The sequence below is a fragment of the Carassius auratus genome, chromosome 45 (genome assembly GCF_003368295.1).
Source record: "Carassius auratus strain Wakin chromosome 45, ASM336829v1, whole genome shotgun sequence".
Lineage (NCBI taxonomy): Eukaryota > Metazoa > Chordata > Actinopteri > Cypriniformes > Cyprinidae > Carassius > Carassius auratus.
In genome coordinates, this window is record NC_039287.1 from 19,374,458 (window position 1) to 19,397,486 (window position 23,029).

At 42.8% G+C, this 23,029-nt stretch overlaps 2 protein-coding genes across 3 annotated transcripts in view; one reads left to right on the forward strand and one right to left on the reverse strand.

Moving 5' to 3' along the window:
* Window positions 1-12,651, forward strand: part of prkg3 (protein kinase cGMP-dependent 3) — a 31,254-nt gene extending 18,603 nt beyond the window's left edge. The window contains exons 18-22 of one of the 2 annotated variants that reach the window (XM_026233954.1): window positions 1,008-1,171; window positions 3,362-3,478; window positions 3,601-3,663; window positions 3,909-3,984; window positions 11,335-12,651. In XM_026233954.1, coding sequence (XP_026089739.1) covers window positions 1,008-1,171; window positions 3,362-3,478; window positions 3,601-3,663; window positions 3,909-3,984; window positions 11,335-11,421 — 507 coding nt within the window. In that variant the 3' untranslated portion in view covers window positions 11,422-12,651. The remainder of the gene's footprint in view (window positions 1-1,007; window positions 1,172-3,361; window positions 3,479-3,600; window positions 3,664-3,908; window positions 3,985-11,334) is intronic. The other variant, XM_026233953.1, reaches the window with a different exon arrangement.
* An 8,998-nt stretch (window positions 12,652-21,649) lies between these two features.
* smyd2b (SET and MYND domain containing 2b) overlaps window positions 21,650-23,029 on the reverse strand; it is a 38,205-nt gene continuing 36,825 nt past the window's right edge. Inside the window, exon 12 of the mRNA XM_026233955.1 lies at window positions 21,650-22,763. Coding sequence (XP_026089740.1) covers window positions 22,683-22,763 — 81 coding nt within the window. The 3' untranslated portion in view covers window positions 21,650-22,682. The remainder of the gene's footprint in view (window positions 22,764-23,029) is intronic.

A 23,029-nucleotide genomic window follows, 5' to 3' on the forward strand; every position in this document is an offset into this window, starting at 1 on the left:
CGCCCGGCCCTCCTTCAGGGTATGGGTTTTAGGTCCTCTTGTTCTTCCGTTTGTATTGAACCCTCATTCCCTGCAGGAGGGAACGGAGACATCACATCCTGTCACCACGGATGCTGTATCACCACTGAGTGGCCTGATCACCAGCTCAGCTCTTTAGTGAAAACCTGAGTATGCAGCTCATCTGCTGCCTATTTATACTCATGCTGTGATCAGTGGCAGCTGGATGTAATCATGGCATGCCAATGTGCATTGGCTTTTTTAGTCTACACTTGAAGTAGTGGTCTCTCTAGCGAGATTCCCAATTTGTTGGTCACCAACATGGCGTTGAGGGTGACCGGCTGAAAGGGAACTGGTGTTACTTATTTGTAAAAGAAACTCCAATATTTTTCTTGTAAATCAAAAAAACGTATTGAATTTATTTACCACTGTAGTAACTTGAAAAAAGTAATCTGAATGGGGCAGTTGTGGTTAGAAGGTCAAGACATTTTAGCTGGTAGCATTTTAGCTTGACTTTTTACAGCTAAAAAGTCAAGACATTTTAGCTGTAGGTTCAAGTCTCAGCACCAGCTGAAATTGTAAGAGTGAATGACTAGTGCTCTCTTCCACCCTCATTACCCACATCTGAGGTGCCCTTCAGCAAGGCACTGAACCCCCAATAACTCCTCGGTTGCCGCAGCAGAAATGGCTGCTCACTGCTCTGTGTGAGTGTTCACGGTGTGTGTGTGTGTGTGTTTGTTCCCTACTCACTTCTTTATGTGTGAATTTGGATTGCAGTAGACCTACATATTTAAATGCAGAGCACAAATTCTGAGTATGGGACACAATTCCTAGCCACTTGTCATGCCACTATCACTTTTAACTCATGTTACTTGTAATGTGTTACCCCCCCAACAGCAAATATTTGGTAAATAGGTGACAAGCTTGTCCGAGTAAAAAAAACAGTAAAATTCAATATATTTGATGCATTAATTACTGAAAGTTTTACTTTCTTATTGAATTATTTTCAGGTTGATTTTGGTTTTGCAAAGGAGCTTTCTCGGGGTGAAAAGACATATTCCTTTTGTGGTACTCCTGAGTACATCCCTCCAGAGATCATTCAGAACCATGGCCATGACTTCGCTGCTGACTTCTGGTCACTTGGCATTCTAATCTACGAGCTGCTCGTGGGCAGGTATCAAAGTTTTCTCATGTAATCCACATGTGCTGAATTATTATTTATTTTATTTTTTTAGTAAAGAAGTTAAATTGGGTGAGGGGATTGTTTTACAAACTCAAAAACATGTGTAGGAAAGTAGAAAAGAGAATCTAATTGCAGGTAAAGAAGCAAAGTAAACAAATGACAAGGAACACTGGGAAAAAATGAACAGAAGCATAGGTAAAAGTACAGACATTATGTTTAGACACTGACAAAGATCAAGTGAAACACTAGGGCTATTTATACACACAAAGGCATAATGAGATAACAAGACACAACTGAGGATACTAATCAAAGGCAAAGGCTACAAACTGACTACAAATACAGCACAAAAAAAAACTAAAAAATAAAAAGTCCAAATAACAAAATGAACCTACACAAAACACATGTAACAGAATTTGAAAAAGTGGAGATGGGATTTTCAGATCTTTAAGTTAGACTACTTGTGCAATGTATCAAAGTATGTGTGAATTTTGTGAGATACAGGGCAATAAGTAGGGATGGGGTAATGAGTAGCAGCTGGTGTAGATGAACAATTAACGGAGATGCCCACATGAAACAATCAGTGCTGACGCGAGACACACACAAACTCCACCCACATAGTGCAAATCCCGAGGCCACGGTTTACCAACCGTGACACTTCTGCAGCTCATATTGGATGCATGAAATTGGACTGCTTTTAAAACTGTTGCCATGGGTTTGAAATAAAGGTTTGAAATACTACATAAATTACATTTAGATGAAATGCATGTAATGAATCATTTTGTATTCTACCTGTAATAAAACTGTGCTAAATGTTTTGGGCCACACTGAAGCATTTGAGCTGTGTTTATAATAAATGTACATAACAATGACTATAAAATATGTATTTTTGGAATGAAAATGGCATGTTTATATTAGGACATGGTACTGTAATTGCGGTACTTTGGGCTATTTTTATTTATTTAGTTATTTTTCGGGCATGGGCTTGGAATGCACAATTAAAATGTAATAGTTGTGATCATTATTTTGCCTTCCATGGTCAGACACGATCAGGTCCAGTATTACTTACAGTCTGTCAAGTCAGCATCAAATCAAGCACTCCGTAATCAGGGAAACTGTCTGATCAGTCAGATGTTTGTTATGAGAAGTGTTCCACGAAACAGCTATGGTTTGCAGACAGTTATAAGAGTTGATGTTAGAAAAACATCTTTTGAATTTACTTTGTGTGAACGCATTGCCCCTTTAGCTCATAGAGGTTTATTTTCCCTTCTCAAATTGTCAGTTGTTTTGTTTATTGTTAGAATTCTTTTTTCTTGGGTTGCATTGGATAATCACTCAATTAATTTATTTGTGATTCATATCCCCCTTCTGAATTATGTTGTATTGATAATGAGTTATCACAAAGTAAGTCTGTTTAGTTGTGCTATCTTACAATCAATATATAGTAAATGTAAGTTAAAGGGTCGCCAATGTAATCATTTAAAACTTGGAATGGCGATGAGGTTTTAAAATGTATGGATAGAGTCTTAAAAAGGTCTTAAAAGGTGTTAAATTTAACTCCATGAATCCTGTATATACTGTGCCCTGTTCAAACTTAAATAATTTTGCATCACGTTGCATAATCAACAAACTGCATTTTGCGTGTGAATAGAGGAACACACTTTAAGAATGAAATCCTCAGTTCTGACAGTTACTACAAAAGCTATCACTGGGGCAGGACCTTTTCAAAAGGCACACCTTTGTACCTAAACAGTCCATACTGGTACCTTAAAGGTACATATTAGTACATTAGTACCTAAAAGGTAGCACTTTATTTTGCAGTTCTGTTCCTCATGTACATACTATGTACTTATTATAGTAATTACAATTACTATGTAATAACTAGGTACTAACCCTGAACCTACCCCTAAACCTAACCCTACCCCATGTAGTTACCTTGTGTTACCAGAACTTTCTTAGATAAATACACTGTAAGTACACTATAAGTACATGTTAGTACACGTACTGTAAAATAAAGTGCAACCCCTTTTTTTTCTGAGTGTCCATGTTCTATCAAGTTTGCACTTGTTATACATTTTTAAGCTAATTAATAAGTTATATATCATCTATTTATGTTTACATTTGTATTTCTCTTGTTTATGGCAAAATTGAATTATTATTAATAATGTTTTATTTGTCCTAAAGTCCACCATTCTCTAGTTCAGACCCACAGAAGATTTATGCCAAGATCTTGGATGGTGTGCTGAATTTCCCATCATATATGGGGGAAGGTGCCAAGTCTCTCATCAGTAAATTGTGCAGGTAATTTCTGAATCCATCTAATCTTAATTTATTTATTTTTAAATTTAAATATCACCCCTACATTTCTTTTAGGTATTTACATTTTTAATCTTCAGTTAATGTTTTGTTTACATGGCATGCAGGCCACGTCCTGGACAGCGTCTGGGCAATACAAAAAATGGAATCAAAGATGTCCGACATCACAGGCAAGCTTTATGAACGAATATTAGGCTTAGTTCAGTGTGTATTAAATTTAAATGTGCGTGTGTATATATATGTGTGTGTGTGTGTGTGTGTGTGTGTGTGTGCACATATACACACACTGAGTAGTACTGAGATGAGTATGGTTATGGTATTGAGTATGTTTCTGTGACCTTTGTGCCGTTTTTATTGTTATTAATGTTTTTTGCTGTTATGTGTGAATTGACATTTTCTATCCATTATTTCTCAGGTGGTTTCACAGCATTAACTGGCATAAATTAAGAATGGGGCAGCTGGAGGCACCGACTATTCGGCTTATAAGAAAGGTCACATTTTAAACATAAATTAAGTTTTAGAAAAAGTGTACTGTCTTACTGTTTTATAATGATTTGAATTGTAAAGATACATTTGCCATCCTGGGTTGTATGCAGAGGTGGAAAGAGTACAAAAATATTCCACTCAAGTAAAAGTACCATTACATTAATGAAATTTTACTTAAGTACAAGTAAAAGTACCATTCTAAAAATCTACTCAAGTAAAGGTAAAAAGTAGCTCATTTAAAATTTACTCAGAGTAAAAATTACTTAGTTACATTTTAACAGTGGGAGGGAGTCAAAAATGGGACAGACCAAGGGTGTCGAACTCAGTTCCTGGAGGGCCACAGTCCTGCACAGTTTAGATATAACCCTATTTAAACACACCTGATCCAGCTAATCTAATCATTTAGGCTTATTTGAAAACTACATGATATGTGTGCTGGAACAGGGTTAGAACTAAACTCTACAGGGCTACGGCCCTCCAGGAACTGAGTTTGACACCCCTGGGATAGGCCTATTAATCTTAAACTAGTTGTTTTTAATTAAAGGAATCAGCTATTTAGAATAATAAAACATTTGGGCTGTAACCAGGCAAATCAGTATCAACAAACTCATCTTTTAATGCAGAGGAAATGCAGAAGATTCCCTGGAAGCTTCACTGTTTAGTTCAGGACAAGAATGCATTTAACCTGTTTTTAATGTTTTGATATACAAGACATAAAATGTTGAATACTCATTTGAAATTATACGAAATCAATTATATATAAAAAAAGAAAAATCAAAAGATACTTTAAATGTGAAATTAAAATGGCCAGTATGTGTCAGCAAGTCACTGTGTCACGGCTCGTAAGAGAGGAGGAAGCAAATGCAGGCAATCAGAAATGGTTTATTGAAAACTTGTCCAGAATATAGGCAATGGTGATAGAAGGTCTACGGTGGCGTGAGAAGTGCTGGACGGTGAAGTCGGTGGTGAAGGTGAAGACGGTCAATGGATGAAACCAGGAACAGACCGGAACACTCACACGAAGACGACAACACGAACATAATCCAGAACACGAACACGGGAGACGGTAATCCAACTGTATGGCTGAAACATGAATGAGGATCTGACAACAGACAGAGAGATGGGTGAGTATTTATAGCTGAGTGGAGATGAGGATCAGCTGGAGCGAGACAATCAACATACAGGTGACAACAATTAACCAAACGAGCACATGGAGACTACGAGAGTACAAATACAAACACAAAACATGACACGGAGGAAACAGTGGATTTCCTACCGTGACAGTACCCCCTCCCCTAGGACGTCACCTGACGTTCCCAGCCTGCCTTACCTGTAGATTGTAATCATCTATAAGGCGATGATCCAGTATGTCCCGAGCAGGAACCCACCTTCTCTCCTCCGGACCGTAACCTTCCCAATTCACCAAGTACTGAAATCCGCGTCCCCTCCGTCTAGAGTCCAGAATACGATTAACCAAATACGTGGTTTCCCCATTAACGATACGAGGCGGGGGGTGGGGGGTGGGGGGGGGGGGGGTTTGGCCGGGCAAGCGGGTTAAGACGGGAAAAAATCACCGGTTTAATTTTGGATACATGGAACACGGGATGAACCCTCCTGTACGCCGGAGGAAGGCTACGACGCACTGTTACCGGATTAATGATTTTGGTAACAGAAAACGGGCCAATAAATTTGGGAGCAAGCTTATTCGAAACGGAACGCATAGGAATATTCTGGGTTGAAAGCCACACTCTTTGACCGACGACGTAACGGGGAGGCTTCGACCGGTGGCGATCGGCCTTAGCCTTGGTGCGCGACCTAGCCTGGAGCAGAGCTCTGCGAGCTCTGGTCCAGGTGCGGTGACACCTCTGGACTAGTGCGTGTGCGGAGGGGACCGAAAGCTCGGATTCCGTACTGACAAAATTAGGTGGTTGGTACCCTAAACTACCCTTAAATGGAGACATGCCCGTAGATGACACTGGCAAAGAATTGTGTGCGTACTCCACAATTGAGAGTTGCCGACACCAGGATGAAGGATTATTGGAAGCCAAACATTGCAAAACCCTTTCGACATCCTGATTGGCTCGCTCGGTTTGACCATTGCTCTGGGGATGGAACCCGGAAGAAAGACTAACAGTCACTCCTAACAATTTACAGAATTCTCGCCAAAATTTGGACACAAATTGGGGACCCCTGTCAGAAACCACGTCTGTCGGAAGGCCATGTATACGGAAGACGTTGTCAATGACAGCTACCGCTGTTTCCTTGGCTGATGGTAATTTGGGCAAGGGAATGAAATGAGTCGCCTTCGAGAACCGGTCCACTACGGTTAAAATCACTGTATTGCCCTTAGAGGGCGGGAGGGCGGTAATGAAATCTAGCGAAATGTGGGACCAGGGTCTAGAAGGGACAGACAGCGGTAAGAGTAACCCATCTGGAGGTCGATTGGAAGTCTTAACAAAAGCGCAAACTGAACAAGCCAAGACGAAGTCGTGGACGTCACGAGCCATACCAGGCCACCAAAATCGTTGCTTGACTAGAAACCTTGTTCTACTAACCCCTGGGTGACAAGCAACACTGGAACAATGACCCCACTGGAGAACGTCTGACCGTAACCCCTCCGGCACAAACAATCAGTTCGGTGGGCAACAAGCCGGGGGCGTTACCCCTTCTAAGGCAGTCAAAACCTTCGATTCGACCTCCCATCTGAGCGCGGAGATAATGATGGTCCCCAGTAAAATGGGCTCGGGAGTAGCAGTAAGATCGGAACGCTCAAAAAGACGGGATAAAGCATCGGGTTTGATGTTTTTGGAACCCGGCCGGTAAGAAAGTGTAAAATCGAAACGACCAAAAAACAATGCCCACCGAGCCTGCCTGGAGTTAAGTCTTTTGGCGATTCTAATGTATTCAAGATTCTTATGGTCCGTCCATACAATGAAAGGTACACCCGACCCTTGAAGCCAGTGACGCCATTCTTCCAGTGCAAGTTTGACTGCCAACAACTCTCGATTGCCAATGTCATAATTAACTTCCGCAGGAGATAAACGGTGAGAATAATACGCGCAAGGATGCATCTTTCCGTCTGAGGATGCGCGCTGGGACAACATTGCTCCTACCCCCACCTCTGACGCGTCGACCTCCACTATGAATTGACGTGAGCGAACCGGGTGTGACGAGAATGGGAGCTGAAACAAAGCAGCTTTTCAGTTTGGCAAACGCAGCCGAGGCTGCGTTTGACCACCTGAACGTCAAACTAGGGGAGGTCAAAGCGGTCAGAGGCGCGGCTAGTTGGCTGAAATTGCGAATGAAACGCAGGTAAAAATTGGCGAACCCCAGAAATCTCCGCAGGGCCTTGCGAGACTCTGGGGATGGCCAATCTACCACAGCCTTAACCTTCTCAGGATCCATGCGAACACCCTCAGTCGAAATGATGTGTCCTAGAAAAGAAACAGACTGTGCATGAAAAACGCATTTTTCCACCTTGACAAACAATCCATTCTCTAGCAACCGCAGAAGCACTCGTCGTACGTGTTGCACGTGTTCCTGGAGAGACAAAGAAAAAATCTATATGTCATCCAGGTAAACATATATGAACAGATCGACCATGTCTCGCAACACGTCATTAACTAGTGCTTGGAAGACTGCTGGTGAGTTTGTTAGCCCGAAGGGCATCACGCAGTACTCAAAATGGCCTCTAGGGGTGTTAAAGGCAGTCTTCCACTCATCCCCCTCCCTGATGCGGACCAAATGATAAGCATTACGTAAGTCCAATTTAGTGAAAACGGACGCTCCCTGCAACCTCTCAAAAGCTGAAGACATAAGCGGCAAAGGATAGGTATTCTTTACCGTTATGTTGTTCAGCCCTCGGTAGTCAATGCAAGGTCGCAAGGATCCGTCCTTCTTTCCCACAAAAAAGAACCCCGCCCCCGCTGGAGAAGAAGAAGGGCGGATGAACCCCGTTGCTAGAGAACTGGATATATATTTTTCCATGGCCGCCGTCTCTGGAATAGACAAAGAATATAACTTGCCCTTAGGCGGAGAAGTACCTGGCAATAACTCTATCGCACAGTCATAGGGACCATGAGGAGGAAGAGAATCAGCCCGAGACTTACTGAACACCTCCTTCAGGTCGTGGTACTCCGCGGGCACGTTAGCCAACTCCACTGCTTCCCCCTGAAACACAGACTCAGAAACATTAACACCAGCAGACAAAAGACAAGACAAATGACACTCCTCGCTCCAGCTAACCACCGATCCGAGGCGCCAATCGATCCTGGGGTTGTGTTTATGGAGCCAGGTGTGACCGAGAACAATGGGAGATTGAGGTGAGTCCGTGATGAAAAATGAAATCTCCTCCGTATGGTTACCAGATGTGATGAGAGAAACAGGTAAAGTGGTCTGTGTGATGACTGGCAGTCTGTGTCCGTTGAGTGCAAAGGGTGCAATGGGGTGTTTGAGGGAGGTGAGAGGAATGTTGAGCTTACTAGCAAACCTGAAGTCCATGAAACTACCCTCGGCCCCAGAATCCAACAAAGCGTGATGATCGAGTGCGTGGGTGGACCACCGTAGGCTCACCGGAAGGAGTGTCGATGTAGATGAGGTCTTACTGGCAGAGATCCCACCTGATAGTAGCCTCCGTTTTACTATCGGGCTTGGTCTTCTTACCGGACAGCGCTGGATGTGATGTTCTTGGCTGCCACAGTATAAACACAGTCCCAGGGATCTCCGCCTGATCCTCTCCTCCCGGGAGAGCCGAGCTCGCTCCACCTGCATGGGTTCAAGATCTCCAGGTGGGCTGACCGCAACCTCTGAGCGCTGACGCTGAGCCTCCGGTCTGGTCGTGAGAACTGCTCTCCCCCTCCGTCTGGCGGCTTGGTCGAGTCGGTTGTCTACTCTGATGGCGAGGTCAATCAGGCCATTGAGAGAAGTGGGGAGCTCAACGGCGCGGATCTCCTGTTGGATGCGGTCAGCCAACCCAAGCAGGAAGTGATCCCACTGCGCCTCTTCATTCCACTTACACTCCGCCGCCAGGGTGCGGAACTCGATAGAATAGTCGGATACGGACCTGTCTTCCTGACATAGGTCCGTGAGAAGTCTAGCCGCCTCCCTCCCGGCGACGGAGCGGTCGAAGACCCGTCTCATCTCCTCCGAAAGGGCGTGGAACGAGGCACAGCAGCTGTCTTGGTTCTCCCACACCGCCGTCCCCCAGAGGGCAGCCCTCCCCGTCAGAAGTGACAAGACGAATGCCACCCTCATCTCCTCGGTGGTAAACGTGCGGGGCTGCAGGGCGAAGTGCAGAGAACAATGTGACAGAAATGATCGACAAAACTTTGGCTCACCCGCATATTTCTCAGGGATGGGGAGGCGTGGTTCGGACTGGGAAATCCCCCAGGAGACGATCGGCGGTGTGGGTGGCGTGGGAGGCGCAGCGGGTGGCGGTTGTTGTTGAGCCTGGAGAGCGAGCTCGGACACCTTCGTCACCATTGCTTGGAAAGCTCGACCCATCTCATCTATCGCCTTGTCTTGGCAATCCATACGACCAACGGCTCTCTGCAGAAACTCCTCCAGATGAGATGGGGAGCAATCGCCTGCTGCTTCCATGATGGTCAGATCCTACTGTCACGGCTCGTAAGAGAGGAGGAAGCAAATGCAGGCAATCAGAAATGGTTTATTGAAAACTTGTCCAGAATGTAGGCAATGGTGATAGAAGGTCTACGGTGGCGTGAGAAGTGCTGGACGGTGAAGTCGGTGGTGAAGGTGAAGACGGTCAATGGATGAAACCAGGAACAGACCGGAACACTCACACGAAGACGACAACACGAACATAATCCAGAACACGAACACGGGAGACGGTAATCCAACTGTATGGCTGAAACATGAATGAGGATCTGACAACAGACAGAGAGATGGGTGAGTATTTATAGCTGAGTGGAGATGAGGATCAGCTGGAGCGAGACAATCAACATACAGGTGACAACAATTAACCAAACGAGCACATGGAGACTACGAGAGTACAAATACAAACACAAAACATGACACGGAGGAAACAATGGATTTCCTACCATGACACACTGTTAATAAGTGAGTCATTGCGATTGAACCGAGTCATTTAAACGGTTGATTCATTCAGGAACGAAACACTGTCATGTTGCTCAGAGATGCAAAACTGTGCTTTGGTGGCTGTGTTTGGAATAATTTTTTTGTTGTAGAAATAGAGCAAAAAACTGACAATATGGTGTCTAAAACGCAAGTCTATTAATTAACTTGTTTACTGACCTGTTGTGTGTGTGTATATATATATATATATATATATATATATATATATATATATATATATATATATATATATATATATATATATAATCATGATTTTTGGAGGAAAAGACGGCATGCTTTGTGTGATTTTGATTTACTATATGAAATGATATAAATATGTAAATACTATATCTTCAGTTTTGTGATCATTCTAAATGCATTTTAGAGACTGAATCACACAGTGAAAGAACGCACTATAAATGTGTGTGCACATCATTAAAACAACAATAATGATATTATCACAGACGATATATTGCACACTCCACACCACTATCTTTTTGGCTAATTTGTGCAAAACATCTTGCTAAAATGTCAAAGCTTCATTTTAACCACCAATACAACGATGCAATTATTTAGCTTACCTCCACATGCTTGCAAAGGGTTGATGTCTTGTCGAGATTTTATAAGCTGCTAGTTTGGTCTCCCTAGGTAAGCACAGCTTAAACTGCATAATAAAGCATAATGTGTTCACTTCATTTCCTTCGAGTTCAACTTCAGAATATGATGGGGTGTCGTTTTCAGCGGTATCTGCACTACTAACGCCTGTTTTGTCCGTCTGCATCTTTCTTGTGATTTTAGCGCCAGTTTGCCCTCCTGCACATTATTTACTGCAGTAGTTTCCAGAGAGCGATTTTTAATTTTTTTTTACTCTGTAATTAATGTGTTTTAAAATGTAGCGAAGTACAATACTTCAAACAAAATATACTTAAGTACAAGGAAAATTACAGATTTTAAAAATTACTTTAAAAAGTAGAAGTACACAAAAAAGCTACTCAATTACAGTAACGCGAGTAAATGTAATTCGTTACTTTCCACCTCTGGTTTTCTGATGTCTTACTCTGACACAGTGGAAAAACATTTTGAATGTGGTAATTTTCAAAATTTTAATAATTTTATCTTGCAGAACATCAAACAAATACAAGATAATGTCTGCTTTTTAAAAACTGCTTCAGGATGAAACAGCTGTATATCTCAAGCCACCAAGTAACCAAAAATGCAAACTGTTTTATTGATTGGATCTTTGTGGGTTCTTTGGTTTACAGGGTCCCTGCTATATAAACTTTGACCGCTTTCCCTATGATAAGACCCAAGCAGACGAGGAATTTTCAGGCTGGGATTGTGATTTCTGAACAGCTGCCAAATCTTAAGGTTTCTGATATCTAAAGGATATCTCTACTTCCCAAGTTATTTACTCCGAAATATACTCACAGTTTAATGTATAATCTCTCACTCTTTTATCTTCTTCAGCCTTGGTTTATGACTGAACTTTAGTATATATATAAAAAATTCTTTCACAGAGAGTAAGTAAAAATTACTTCAATAAAAACTTTTTTGAAGGGAATTCCCAGAGCCCAGTCAGACTAGAGAACATTTTATAAGTAATGAATATTATGTATATTGTTTAATTCAATTTAATTATGAATATTTAATTTAAATAAATGTGATTGCAGTTTTGTACTATTATTGACAAGGTATTATAATAAAGAATTAATTAAAAAGAAATGTAATTGAAAGAATTGAAAGAATGTGAAATGCCTTCTTGAACTGAAAAGCAATATTTTTGCTGCAGTTATGGAACAAATTATGTTCTTACTGGGATGTTATAAGGAATAATCAAGTCAAGTCATCAACAGCATTTTTGAAGAAACTCACACCATTACATCTGTAATTTACCACAGAGCAAGTTTTAGGTTCTGGGTGATATGACAATATGTAAGGATGAAACAAGTGATCCTCTGGATTTTAGATTTAGCTATATTGAAATCAGTATAAGCTACATAACAACTATGATTATTATTTTTCTTATTTCACCCCTAAAACATTTGACCTTTGCCATGACGTGATCAAGTGTAGAAAGTCATATAGTATAGAAATACTAGAAATACAATATAAATTATAACTGCAGAATTTGCATGCATACATATGGTACATTTCTCAAAGTAACTGTGCTTTTAGAGAAACTTTATGTACATTTGGTAAATAAAAGATTCAGTCTGAAATAAACTCCAAGAACAGGAATGTATATGCTTCTAGTTCAATTTCACATGTCAATATGTTATGATAACACTTCGTCTAACCTATGCTTTTCACTATTTGATGCTTGAAAATGCTCACTATGATCATCATCATCATAATTGATTGTGAGGGTTAAAACCATCTTAGACGTACAACCAATATCACAAAAATGCGGCTCTCAAAAGCCTTCAGAGACTAGTTGGGGTGCAGCTCTATGACTATGATTTTCAGTACGTGAGTTTGTTACTAACAGAATCTCAAGCCAAATCCCAAGTCCCCAAAGAGTTACAGTTATGAGATAATTAAATGACTATTTAAAATGATGATTGAGCATTAGTGTTGAACACCTGCTTTTATTGAGAATTACACATGATGAGATTTTGATGTTTTATTGGTTAAAATGTTTCCACCATCATGGAAATCACTGTTTGCTTTATTTGGGCTCTTGACTTCTTGTGTTAAATCTCTCTCAGGAACACTTCATGATACAGTGACAAAGCTATTAGCTGTTTTATATGAGTTAATCATTATATCATAATATATATATATATATATATATATATATATATATATATATATATATATATATATATATATATATATATATATATAACCATTATTATGTTTAGGCTTTGTATTATCAATCCTTTGAAACTACAACATGCAAGCAAATTTTTGCTCAAATAACTATAGTAATATTTGATTTATTTTTATGTTTTGCTGTATTAGAGAGAGAGAGAGAGAGAGAGAAAGAAAATTAGAATTCATTTATAAATATGAGTCTAGAATACTTTCAGCTTTGAGTTTACTACAAGAGAAATATCCATTCCTGCCGGTCTAAGGTCATCATGGCTTGGCAACCATAGTATTCCTCACAGCAGAGGAGTTTTTATTTGACATTTTTATGGTTTAAATTAAAGATTAACTCCCTATTTTATGGAAAAGGATTAGGGCCAAGCAATATAACAAATAAAAGCATCTTGAGATTAAAAAGTTGAGAATAAATTCATTAAATTACGCGAAATTTGAGGAAACAAACGTGTTACATTTTGAGCAAAAAAAATCTATTGTTTAATGACTGTTTAATAATAATGTATTACAGCTGCAGTAGGTAACTTTTGTAAAAATATATTTTTTACATATTTGTTAAACCTGTCATTATGTCCTGACAGTAGAATATGAGACAGATAATCTGTGAAAAAAATCAAGCTCCTCTGGCTCCTCCCAGTGTCCTATTGCCATTTGCAGAAAGTCATCCTCTCCTGGTAAGAAACAACCAAATAGAGCTGCGGTCCGTAACTTTGTTTGTGTTCAAAATGTAGAAAAAAGTATATAATAAGCGAGTACACCATGAATCCATCCAAACCGTGTTTTTAGCTTGTCCTGAATCACTAGGGTGCACCTATAATAAGAGTTTATATTCTGACTATTTTAGATTGCTTCGGGGGTACCGCGGCGGAGTAAGCCAGTACCTTTGTGATTCTTCATAGACATAAACAGAGAGAAGTAGTTCTGGCTACGATGTTCTTCCGCAAGATGCAAGCAGTTCTGTTTATTAACCGCTAGAGCGTCAAAAGTTACCTACCACAGCTTTAATTAGGTAGGTTTAGTGTTACACCAGTAAATCTACTGTAAATATTAATTTGTGGATTGAAAAGTATTCTAACTGATTGTTGTCACACAATATGTTCCACATCAGTGTTGTTGAGCAGCAGTCCAAAGAGAACACATTAACACACAGCATCACAGTAACATTTCCGTCACACACTTGAGGTATTCGGCCAATCACAATGCACTGGATAGCTGGTCAATCAACATACACCTCGCTTTACAGAACTATCGGCTTTGTAAAAATCTACGCGTTTCGAAAAGGCGAGGCATAGAGGAGCAATAATGAACATTATGTGGAAAATAATTTTTTTTTTTTTTTTTTACCTTAAACCGCATAAACACATTGTATTACACAAAATACAATTAATAAAGTTCTTTTTAGCAACATCATATGACCCTTTTAAATCACTGTGGAGTCTGCAGTTTGTATCGGTTCCAAATATGTTCCAAACTCTAACGCTTCTCACAGCGCTGTTCAGTGATCAAAACCTGCGAGTAAACGCATTTGTTCTCAGTTCACATTGTCCCATGGAGCGGACTTCACACATGTAGCACTCTTCTGCTTTCAGTGTGCTAAAGTAATGACAGCGCATATGAGTCACGTTTTACTGATACATCTGGCCTATAATTTAGTGCTTTCACCTTTTGTTGACATTGTGAAACTGCACGATTTGTACATTTTGATTGGCGGGCCACATAACAGCCTACATTTCAAAAGACAAGCTATTTTAAATTCATCCATGGGCCACATTTGACCTGTGGCTGGACTTTGGACACCCCTTTCAGATTCTTTTTACTATTAAATTAAGTGACAACTGCAGCATTTTAGATATGTGTGTAGCATATGGACCAGATCATGATAACACATTCATTCTAATATTTAGAAAGATTAATCTACTGACTGACCTCATGTAAATCACAGCTTAGAGCCAATGATAGATCCAAATGTACACAATATATTCCTGTGTGTTTGGATGTTTCCCAGCTTATATTAGCATAGTTATGATTCTCTAGTCATTTTAGTTTGACCTCTAAGTGCCTATATTCAAGCATTAGAATGTATCTTTATGTTTCTATCTTTCTTCCATATCTTTTTTGGTACCTAATTAAACCTCTCGTTTTGCCTTAGCTAAATATCTCTACTATGTGAGCCTTAAATGCATCATACTATTTGTACCATAGTTTGGGTTACCAGATAACCAGTTCATCATATCATTCATAAAATATGCAAAATATGCAAATAAGGTCTCATTGAGACAAAGAAACACTTTCCGCTGAAACTATATAGCTTGTTATTGGTCAATCTAACCAAAAGGGGTGTTACCGGGAAACCAGATAAAACCTCTTCAACACCCAAAAAGTTTTCTCTTAACTTGCGGTCCATGGAGACACCCATCACCTTGGACACCTACCGACACACGCTTGTGAGTCCGATCATCTGGCAGTTTTCAGCAACTTTGTTGATTCACTTCGGAGCAGTCAACCCATTGACGAAATGACAAAGGTTTCACTCCTAACAGGATGTTAACCCCTTTGCTCGCAAGGTCGGTGACGGCCACAGTTTATTATTGTTTCACTTTCACAACATTTTAAACATCACTCTCTTACTGAATCTGGACAAACTGTGCATCAATTGAAAGTTTAAAGACTCTAGCTTCAATATTTGACCGGTGTTTTGATAAAACATTGTTGCAGTGACAGTTATTTAGTAATTTATGTCAGGAGTGCAAAATAATAAATCCGTATTATGCCACATTTTTAATAGAAATTCACCAATCATTCATATTCAGTCACGTCAGCAGCGGTTTATTTGTGTTCACATAGAACAGAAATAAACATAAACAGCGTCAATAAGGATTGAGAGGGAAATTTTATGAGAGCTCTCAGTCCCTCCATTGAAGCTGTGTGTATGGTATACTGTACATGTCCAGAAAGGTAAGAAAAACATCATCAAAGTAGTCCATGTGACATCAGATGGTCAGTTAGAATTTTTTGAAGCATTGAAAATGCATTTTTGTACAAAAATAGCAAAAACTACGACTTTATTCAGCATTGTCTTCTCTTCCGAGTCTGTCGTGAGTGAGTTCTAAACACAACAGTTCAATGATATCCGGTTCGTGAACACACAATTTTAATGGAGGGACTGAGAGCTCTCGGACTAAATCTAAAATATCTTAAACTATGTTTCGAAGATGAACGGAGGTCTTACGGGTTTTGAACGACATAAGGGTGAGCTATTAATGACATAATTTTCATTTTTCGGTGAACTAACCCTTTACCTATAGCATAGATACTATTTAAACTGAACTGAATGATAACATAACTGAATTCAATTATGAACTGCCTTTAACTTTCATTTTGCATTATTGACAGACAAAGAGCATAGAATCATCATGTTGTAGCAAATTCGCTCAAAAGGGAAATGTATATAAATAATTTCAATTAATTACAAATTTTTACCTCAGCTGCTATTAGTAACTGTAGCAGAATTTATATTATAATCAACTAATCTGTTCGTCCAGCGAACATTCAGTGTAATTTCATATCAACTCTAAGAAAGGAACTTTCTTACTGTACAAATGCATTAGAGCATGTAGCTATAGATCGGACTGTAAAAGAGAAACTATTTTGTAATGGGGAGTCTTTAGACAGAACCAAGTGAAAGCTTTATTAACACAAAGGCAACACAACAGGCAAGGCTGAGAACCAGAAAACGAGCTTATCCAAGGCAGTGGCAAAAGAGTAATCCAAAGGAACAGACAATGGTCATAATCCAAGTGAGCAGTCCAAAGAAACAAATTACCAAAACAATGAAACAATGGCAATTGCAATAGCAAATGAAAACGCTTGGTAGAGTCTGCAACAGCTAAACAATACTTTGCCATGTGAATGAGTGCCACTTAAATATTCCTTCTAATTGGAAACAACTGAAGGTCTAATCAGTTCCTGGCATGGGGTGTTATAGGAGATGTAGTCTGTGAAACAATGGTACAGTTTAAGAATGGCATGCCCTCTAGAGGATCTCAGGGGCATTTCAGCTGGAGATTCTGATCACTTTTTTTTACTTACGAGGAGTGTCCGTGGGTGTCTGAATTGTGCTGCCCGGGGCTGGTCACTTCTTTCCATCCACAGAGTCCATCTGAAAACACTATTTATTGCAGCTGCTTACTATAATGGCTGATATACAGGCTGATAGAGGTAACCTTGGTGGACAGTCGAGGTGTCATTCTTTTTTAACATCATGGTTGGCTCATACATGTACAAATGAAAACTCTATCTTAAAGATTTTTTTAAGTAAAAACCTCCACATAGCTCCTTTAAGTAGCAGACTTAATATGGTGCAGGTGTGGCTGGTTAGTAATGGGTGAGGGTAAGTTGTTACTGGGTGATGTCAGAGCCTGGCTGATCCTTGACGTTAACTCGTTTGTTAGTCTTATCAACATGGTTCAGCCCTGTTGTGAGTTCAAAGGCATTGTACATCATCAGTGACTAGCTCTCTGCAGACAAAGAAGAAAAATCTTCTGCAGACTGACATTTCTGAGCATTTAATATTGATACATTTTGCTATCTTCTTACCAGAAATAAAATTTATTCTACAGCCTTTATAACCCTCAGTATAGGCCATGCCAAGTGAGAACACACCAGTGGATAAGGATGATTTTCAGCCTCCACGCATTATATTAGATATTTCAGATGCCCATGGAATGCATACAATTCATATTTCCATTACATACAAATAACTGATTGTACCTCCCATACCACCCTTTCTACAGGATGTTTTTCTAGCCTGTCTGCTTGATGTGGTTTAAGCTGCAGTCCTGGAGATGAGACTATGCTCTCTGGATGATAGTTTCGGTTCTACACATGCCAGTGGCTTTTTTGGGCCTTGGTAAGTTATCTGTTTCAGGCAAGACTCTGATACAAATTTGCTTATGATGTCACCATGTAAGGAATTAACATAATTTTTCACTGCACAGGTTTCATGTTGCCTACAAGTAGACTTAATAGGGTGCAGGTTGTCTATTATTTATTCTCCCTGTGTGCCCTGTCCTTTGCAGATCCTGTCACAGTGTCTGGTCTGTGTATCCCTGGGTGTCCACAAGAGGTCTCACTTTCCCTTATTTGGTCACCTTCCTCCTTGTTGTGTTAATCGATTGTTCCCCGCCAGTCTCCACTTCCCTCATCATCCTTCTGTGTATTTATACCCGGTTTGTCTCAGTCTGTGTTACGGAGTCCTTGTTTAATGTGTAAGTTATTTCTTGTCCGTCATTCTCGCCTTGCCTTGCCTTGTGTTCGTGTCTTGTTTATGTTTTGTTTTGGATCTTCTGGTTTTGACCCTGCCTGGACTGTTTACCCCTTTGGATTATCTCTTAATAAACGACTTACCTGCAATTGGTTCCCTCTCTGTGTTTTCCATAACACCGATCGTGACAGAAGGAGTCCGTCACTGTAGGAACCAGCGGTATGTCATTTTTCCGTTCCCCAGCCAAGATGGCGGAGAGGCGAGCCAAGTATCTGAGGTTAACCGCCCTCCGCCAAGAGGGCAATGAAGTGGGTGCCCTGGCTCAGGTGTTCTGGTCCCTGGCAGAGGGCATGGGCTACAACGATACGGCCCTTAAAGATTATTTTAATGGCGGTCTGGATGATCCAGTGTCTCTGGAGATGCCGCAGTTAGAGACACTGGAATTCTGGGAATTTGTGCGCTACCTGCAGCATCGGTGTCGGTGGGATGCCCCAGTCACTCCTGTCTCTTCCGGCGGGGTGGCCGCCAGCCCAGTGCCACAACACAAGATGGCCGCCAGCTTAGAGCCACAGCACAAGATGGCCGCCAGCCCAGCGCCACAGCACAAGATGGCCGCCAGCTTAGAGCCACAGCACAAGATGGTCGCCAGCTTAGAGCCACAGCACAAGATGGCCGACTCAACGTCTGAGTCGCCAGTCAAGGTGCCCCCGACTCGCCGTCGTAGAGGGCGGAGGACGAGGAGACAAGCTTCTACCACTCCTCAAAGCCTGGAGAACGTTCCCGAGGGTGACATTCCCGAGGTGGTGCCCGAGGTCGTTCCCGATGCGGTGCCCGATACTGTTCCAGAGATCGAGGCGATGCCCGATGCTGTTCTGGAGGCCGAGGTGGTGCCCGATGCCGAGGCGGTGCCCAATGCCGTTCCGGAGGCTGAGGCAGTGCCCGATGCTGTTACAGAGGGCGAGGCAGTGACTGATGCTGTTCCGGAGGACGAGGCGGTGCCCGATGCTGTTCCGGAGGCCAAAGCGGTGACTGATGCTGTTCCGGAGGCCGAGGTGGTGCCCGAGGCTGTTCCGGAGGCTGAGGTGGTGCCCAATGCCGAGGCGGTGCCCAATGCTGTTCCGGAGGCCGAGGTGGTGCCCGATACTGTTCCGGAATTCGAGGTGGTGCCCGATGCCGAGGCGGTGCCCAATGCCGTTCCGGAGGCTGAGGCAGTGCCCGATGCTGTTCCAGAGGCCGAGGCGGTGACTGATGCTGTTCCGGAGGACGAGGCGGTGCCTGATGCTGTTCCGGAGGCCAAAGCGGTGACTGATGCTGTTCCGGAGGCCGAGGTGGTGCCCGAGGCTGTTCCGGAGGCTGAGGTGGTGCCCAATGCCGAGGCGGTGCCCAATGCTGTTCCGGAGGCCGAGGTGGTGCCCGATGCTGTTCCGGAGGCCGACGTAGTGCCCGAGGTTGTTCCGGAGGTCGAGGCGGTGCCCGATGCTGTTCCGGAGGCCGAGGCGGTGCCCGATGCTGGTCCAGAGGCCGAGGTGGTGGCTTAGCCAAGGCGGTGCCCGATGCCAAGACCGAGGTGGTGCCCGAGGTCGTTCCCGATGCGGTGCCCGATACTGTTCCGGAGATCGAGGCGATGCCCGATGCTGTTCCGGAGGCCGAGGTGGTGCCCGATGCTGTTCTGGAGGCCGAGGTAGTGCCCGATGCCGAGGCGGTGCCCAATGCTGTTCCGGAGGTCGAGGCGGTGCCCGATGCTGTTCCGGAGTTCAAGGTGGTTCCCGATGCCGAGGCGGTGCCTGATGCCGTTCCGGAGGCTGAGGCAGTGCCCGATGCTGTTCCAGAGGCTGAGGCGGTGACTGATGCTGTTCCGGAGGCCGAAGCGGTGACTGATGCTGTTCCGGAGGCCGAGGTGGTGCCCGAGGCTGTTCCGGAGGCCGAGGTGATGCCCAATGCCGAGGCGGTGCCCAATGCTGTTCCGGAGGCCGAGGTGGTGCCCGATGCTGTTCCGGAGGCCGAGGTGATGCCCGATGCCGAGGCTGTGCCCGAGGCCGTTCCCGATGCAGTGCCCGAGGCCGCTCCCCACGCCGTGACCGAGGCGGTGCCCGAGACCATTCCAGAGGCAGTGCCCGAAGCCGAGGCGCCTCAGGTCTCCACAGACAGTCCAGAGTCTAGTCAGGTTCCCGTGAACTCACCAGAGTCGAGTCATGTTCCTGTGAACTCTCCAGAGTCGAGTCAGATTCCCGTGGACTCTCTCCGGTGTCGAGTCAGGTACCGGTGGACTCTCCGGAGTCGAGTCATGTTCCCGTGGACTCTCTGGAGTCGAGTCATGTTCCCGTGGACTCTCCGTAGTCGAGTCAGGTACCGGTGGACTCACCGGAGTCGAGTCAGGTTTGGTGGACTCTCCTGAGTTGAGTCAGGTTCTGGTGGACTCTCCGGGGTCGAGGCAGGTTTCGGTGGACTCTCCGGAGTCGAGTCAGGTTCCAGGTTCCAGCGGACCCTCCGGAGTCGAGTCAGGTGCCAGTGGACCCTCCAGAGTCGAGTCAGGTGTTTGTGGACCCTCCAGAGCCAGAGCCAGTCACCGATGACCCTCCAGAGCCAGGGCTAGTCACCGATGACCCTCCAGAGCCAAGTCAAGTCACTGGGTGGTCTGTTGCTCCACCCTGGGGGACTCTGACATCAACCACGAGGACGTGGTGGTCATCCGCTCCGCCCTGGGGGACTCTGGCGGCGACCACGAGGACGTGGTGGTCATCCGCTCCGCCCTGGGGGACTCTGGCGGCGACCACGAGGACGTGGTGGTCTTCTGCTCTGCCCTGGGGGGCTTCCGCCCTGACCACATGGCTGTGGTTGTCCTTTGCTCCGCCCTGGTGGGCGCCTCAACATGCCCTTCATGGACTTCTGGTTTGTGTACTTGGTTTCTGTTATGTTTCTGTCTGTTCCCTTCAGTTAGTCTGGCCCTCCATCCCTCCCCCTGAACCTCCTCCAGTCCTCCTCTCTGGTGTCTGTTCCCCAAGGTTTCTCTTCTGCTCCTTAGAGGGGGGGGGGGGGGCGAATGTCACAGTGACTGGTCTATGTATCCCTGGGTGTCCACTAGAGGTCTCACTTTCCCTTATTTGGTCACCTTTCTCCTTCTTGTGTTAACTGATTGTTCCCCCGCCTGTCTCCACTTCCTTCATAATACTTCTGTGTATTTATACCCGGTTTGTCTCAGTCTGTGTTACGGAGTCCTTGTTTAATGTGTAAGTTATTTCATGTCCGTCATTCTTGCCTTGCCTTGCCTTGTGTTGGTGTCTTGTTTATGTTTTGTTTTGGATCTTCTGGTTTTGACCCTGCCTGGACTGTTTACCCCTTTGGATTATCCCTTAATAAACGACTTACCTGCAATTGGTTCCTTCTCTGTGTTTTCCATAACACCGATCGTGACAGTTCCATTGTTTAAAAATCATGTATGACACGCCAGAACACTCAGCAAAAAAAAAAAAAAAAAAAAAAAAAAGACGTCAAATAATTCATCTGTTTATTACTTTTGGGAAATATATTCACAAACAGAAACAGGCAAATAGTAAACATTCACCAATATAAAACAGAATTGATTCATTATGTATTTAATATTCTCAAACAACTGGCATTTGCAGTAAAAAATGAAATGAATGCATAGACTATTTATACAGAAAATAGTTCCGGTCCTCAAATTTGATTGGTTTAGTAAATTTCCTATAGTCGTTTCACTCTTTGTACACAATATATATTGTGTTTTGTGCTGATTTGAAGCATAGCTGTTTAAGACATTAAGTGTATGGTGTTAGTTCTGGCAGGTCGCGTGAGTCAAGCTCGAATCAGCTAACTCTCAACTGATCCACATCTACCTATAGGAATACGACGGGGAGGTTATTGATGCCAAATCCACACGGCAGACTGGGGCAGTTGTGGCCTAATGGTTGGAGAGTCGGCCTTGTAGCCCAAAGGTTGCGGGTTTGAGTCTCAGGTCGAGCAGGAATTGTCCGTGTGCACAAATATGGCTGCCCATTCCTCTGGGTGTGTGTTCACTATGCACTGCTGTGTGTGTGTATGCGCACCTGGATGGGTTAAATGTAGAGCACAAATTCTGAGTTTGGGATGTCACTTCACCCGAACTGTATGCTAAGTATCAATCATGTTGATGATAGTGGTCCTAAAATAAGCCTCTTTTCTTTTGCTTCCTGGTGGAATTCTCCTTGTACCTGTCCCTCCATTCATTTCTCTGTGATTTCTGTTGTGTATTGATGTCTGCTCAATTGTATGATTACGGTATATTTTCTTTATTTTTCTGTTTATCTGCTCTTACTGTTCTACTTGACCATCTGCTTAAATTATATGAATTACTTATTCTGTTTTCCATTTTTGCACACTTGTTACACTTGCACTTCTTTATTTTTAGAGTTTTATCTTTTACAGAAATACTTTATCAGCCTCTTAAGCATATTACAGAAGATGAAGAAGTCTCTCCATAAAGTGAAACTGAAGTGCAATCTGAAACAGTACACACTATTTACATTATTTTCCTCTTATTTCCTGTTTAAGCTCTGTAACATATGTGTGGTCCTTTCCATGAACAACCTCCATGATGGCCAATGCCTGTAACACAAACAGAATTATCACACACTTCTGGAATTAACAAAGTAGTAAAGGAAAAATAAAGAAAAATAAAAAACTTGGGAGGCAATTAGCACATTAAAGCTGTAGATTAAAAAAACCTGACTAACCAGTGAACCAAACTCGTTACACAGCATCTGAAATGTTATTATGGTCATTTTGAAAAGCCCGAGCAGATATCTCGTTAAGTATTTCTGTATAATTGCCTCCCAGACCTGACTTACACGACTGAGTTCCCAAACAGCATG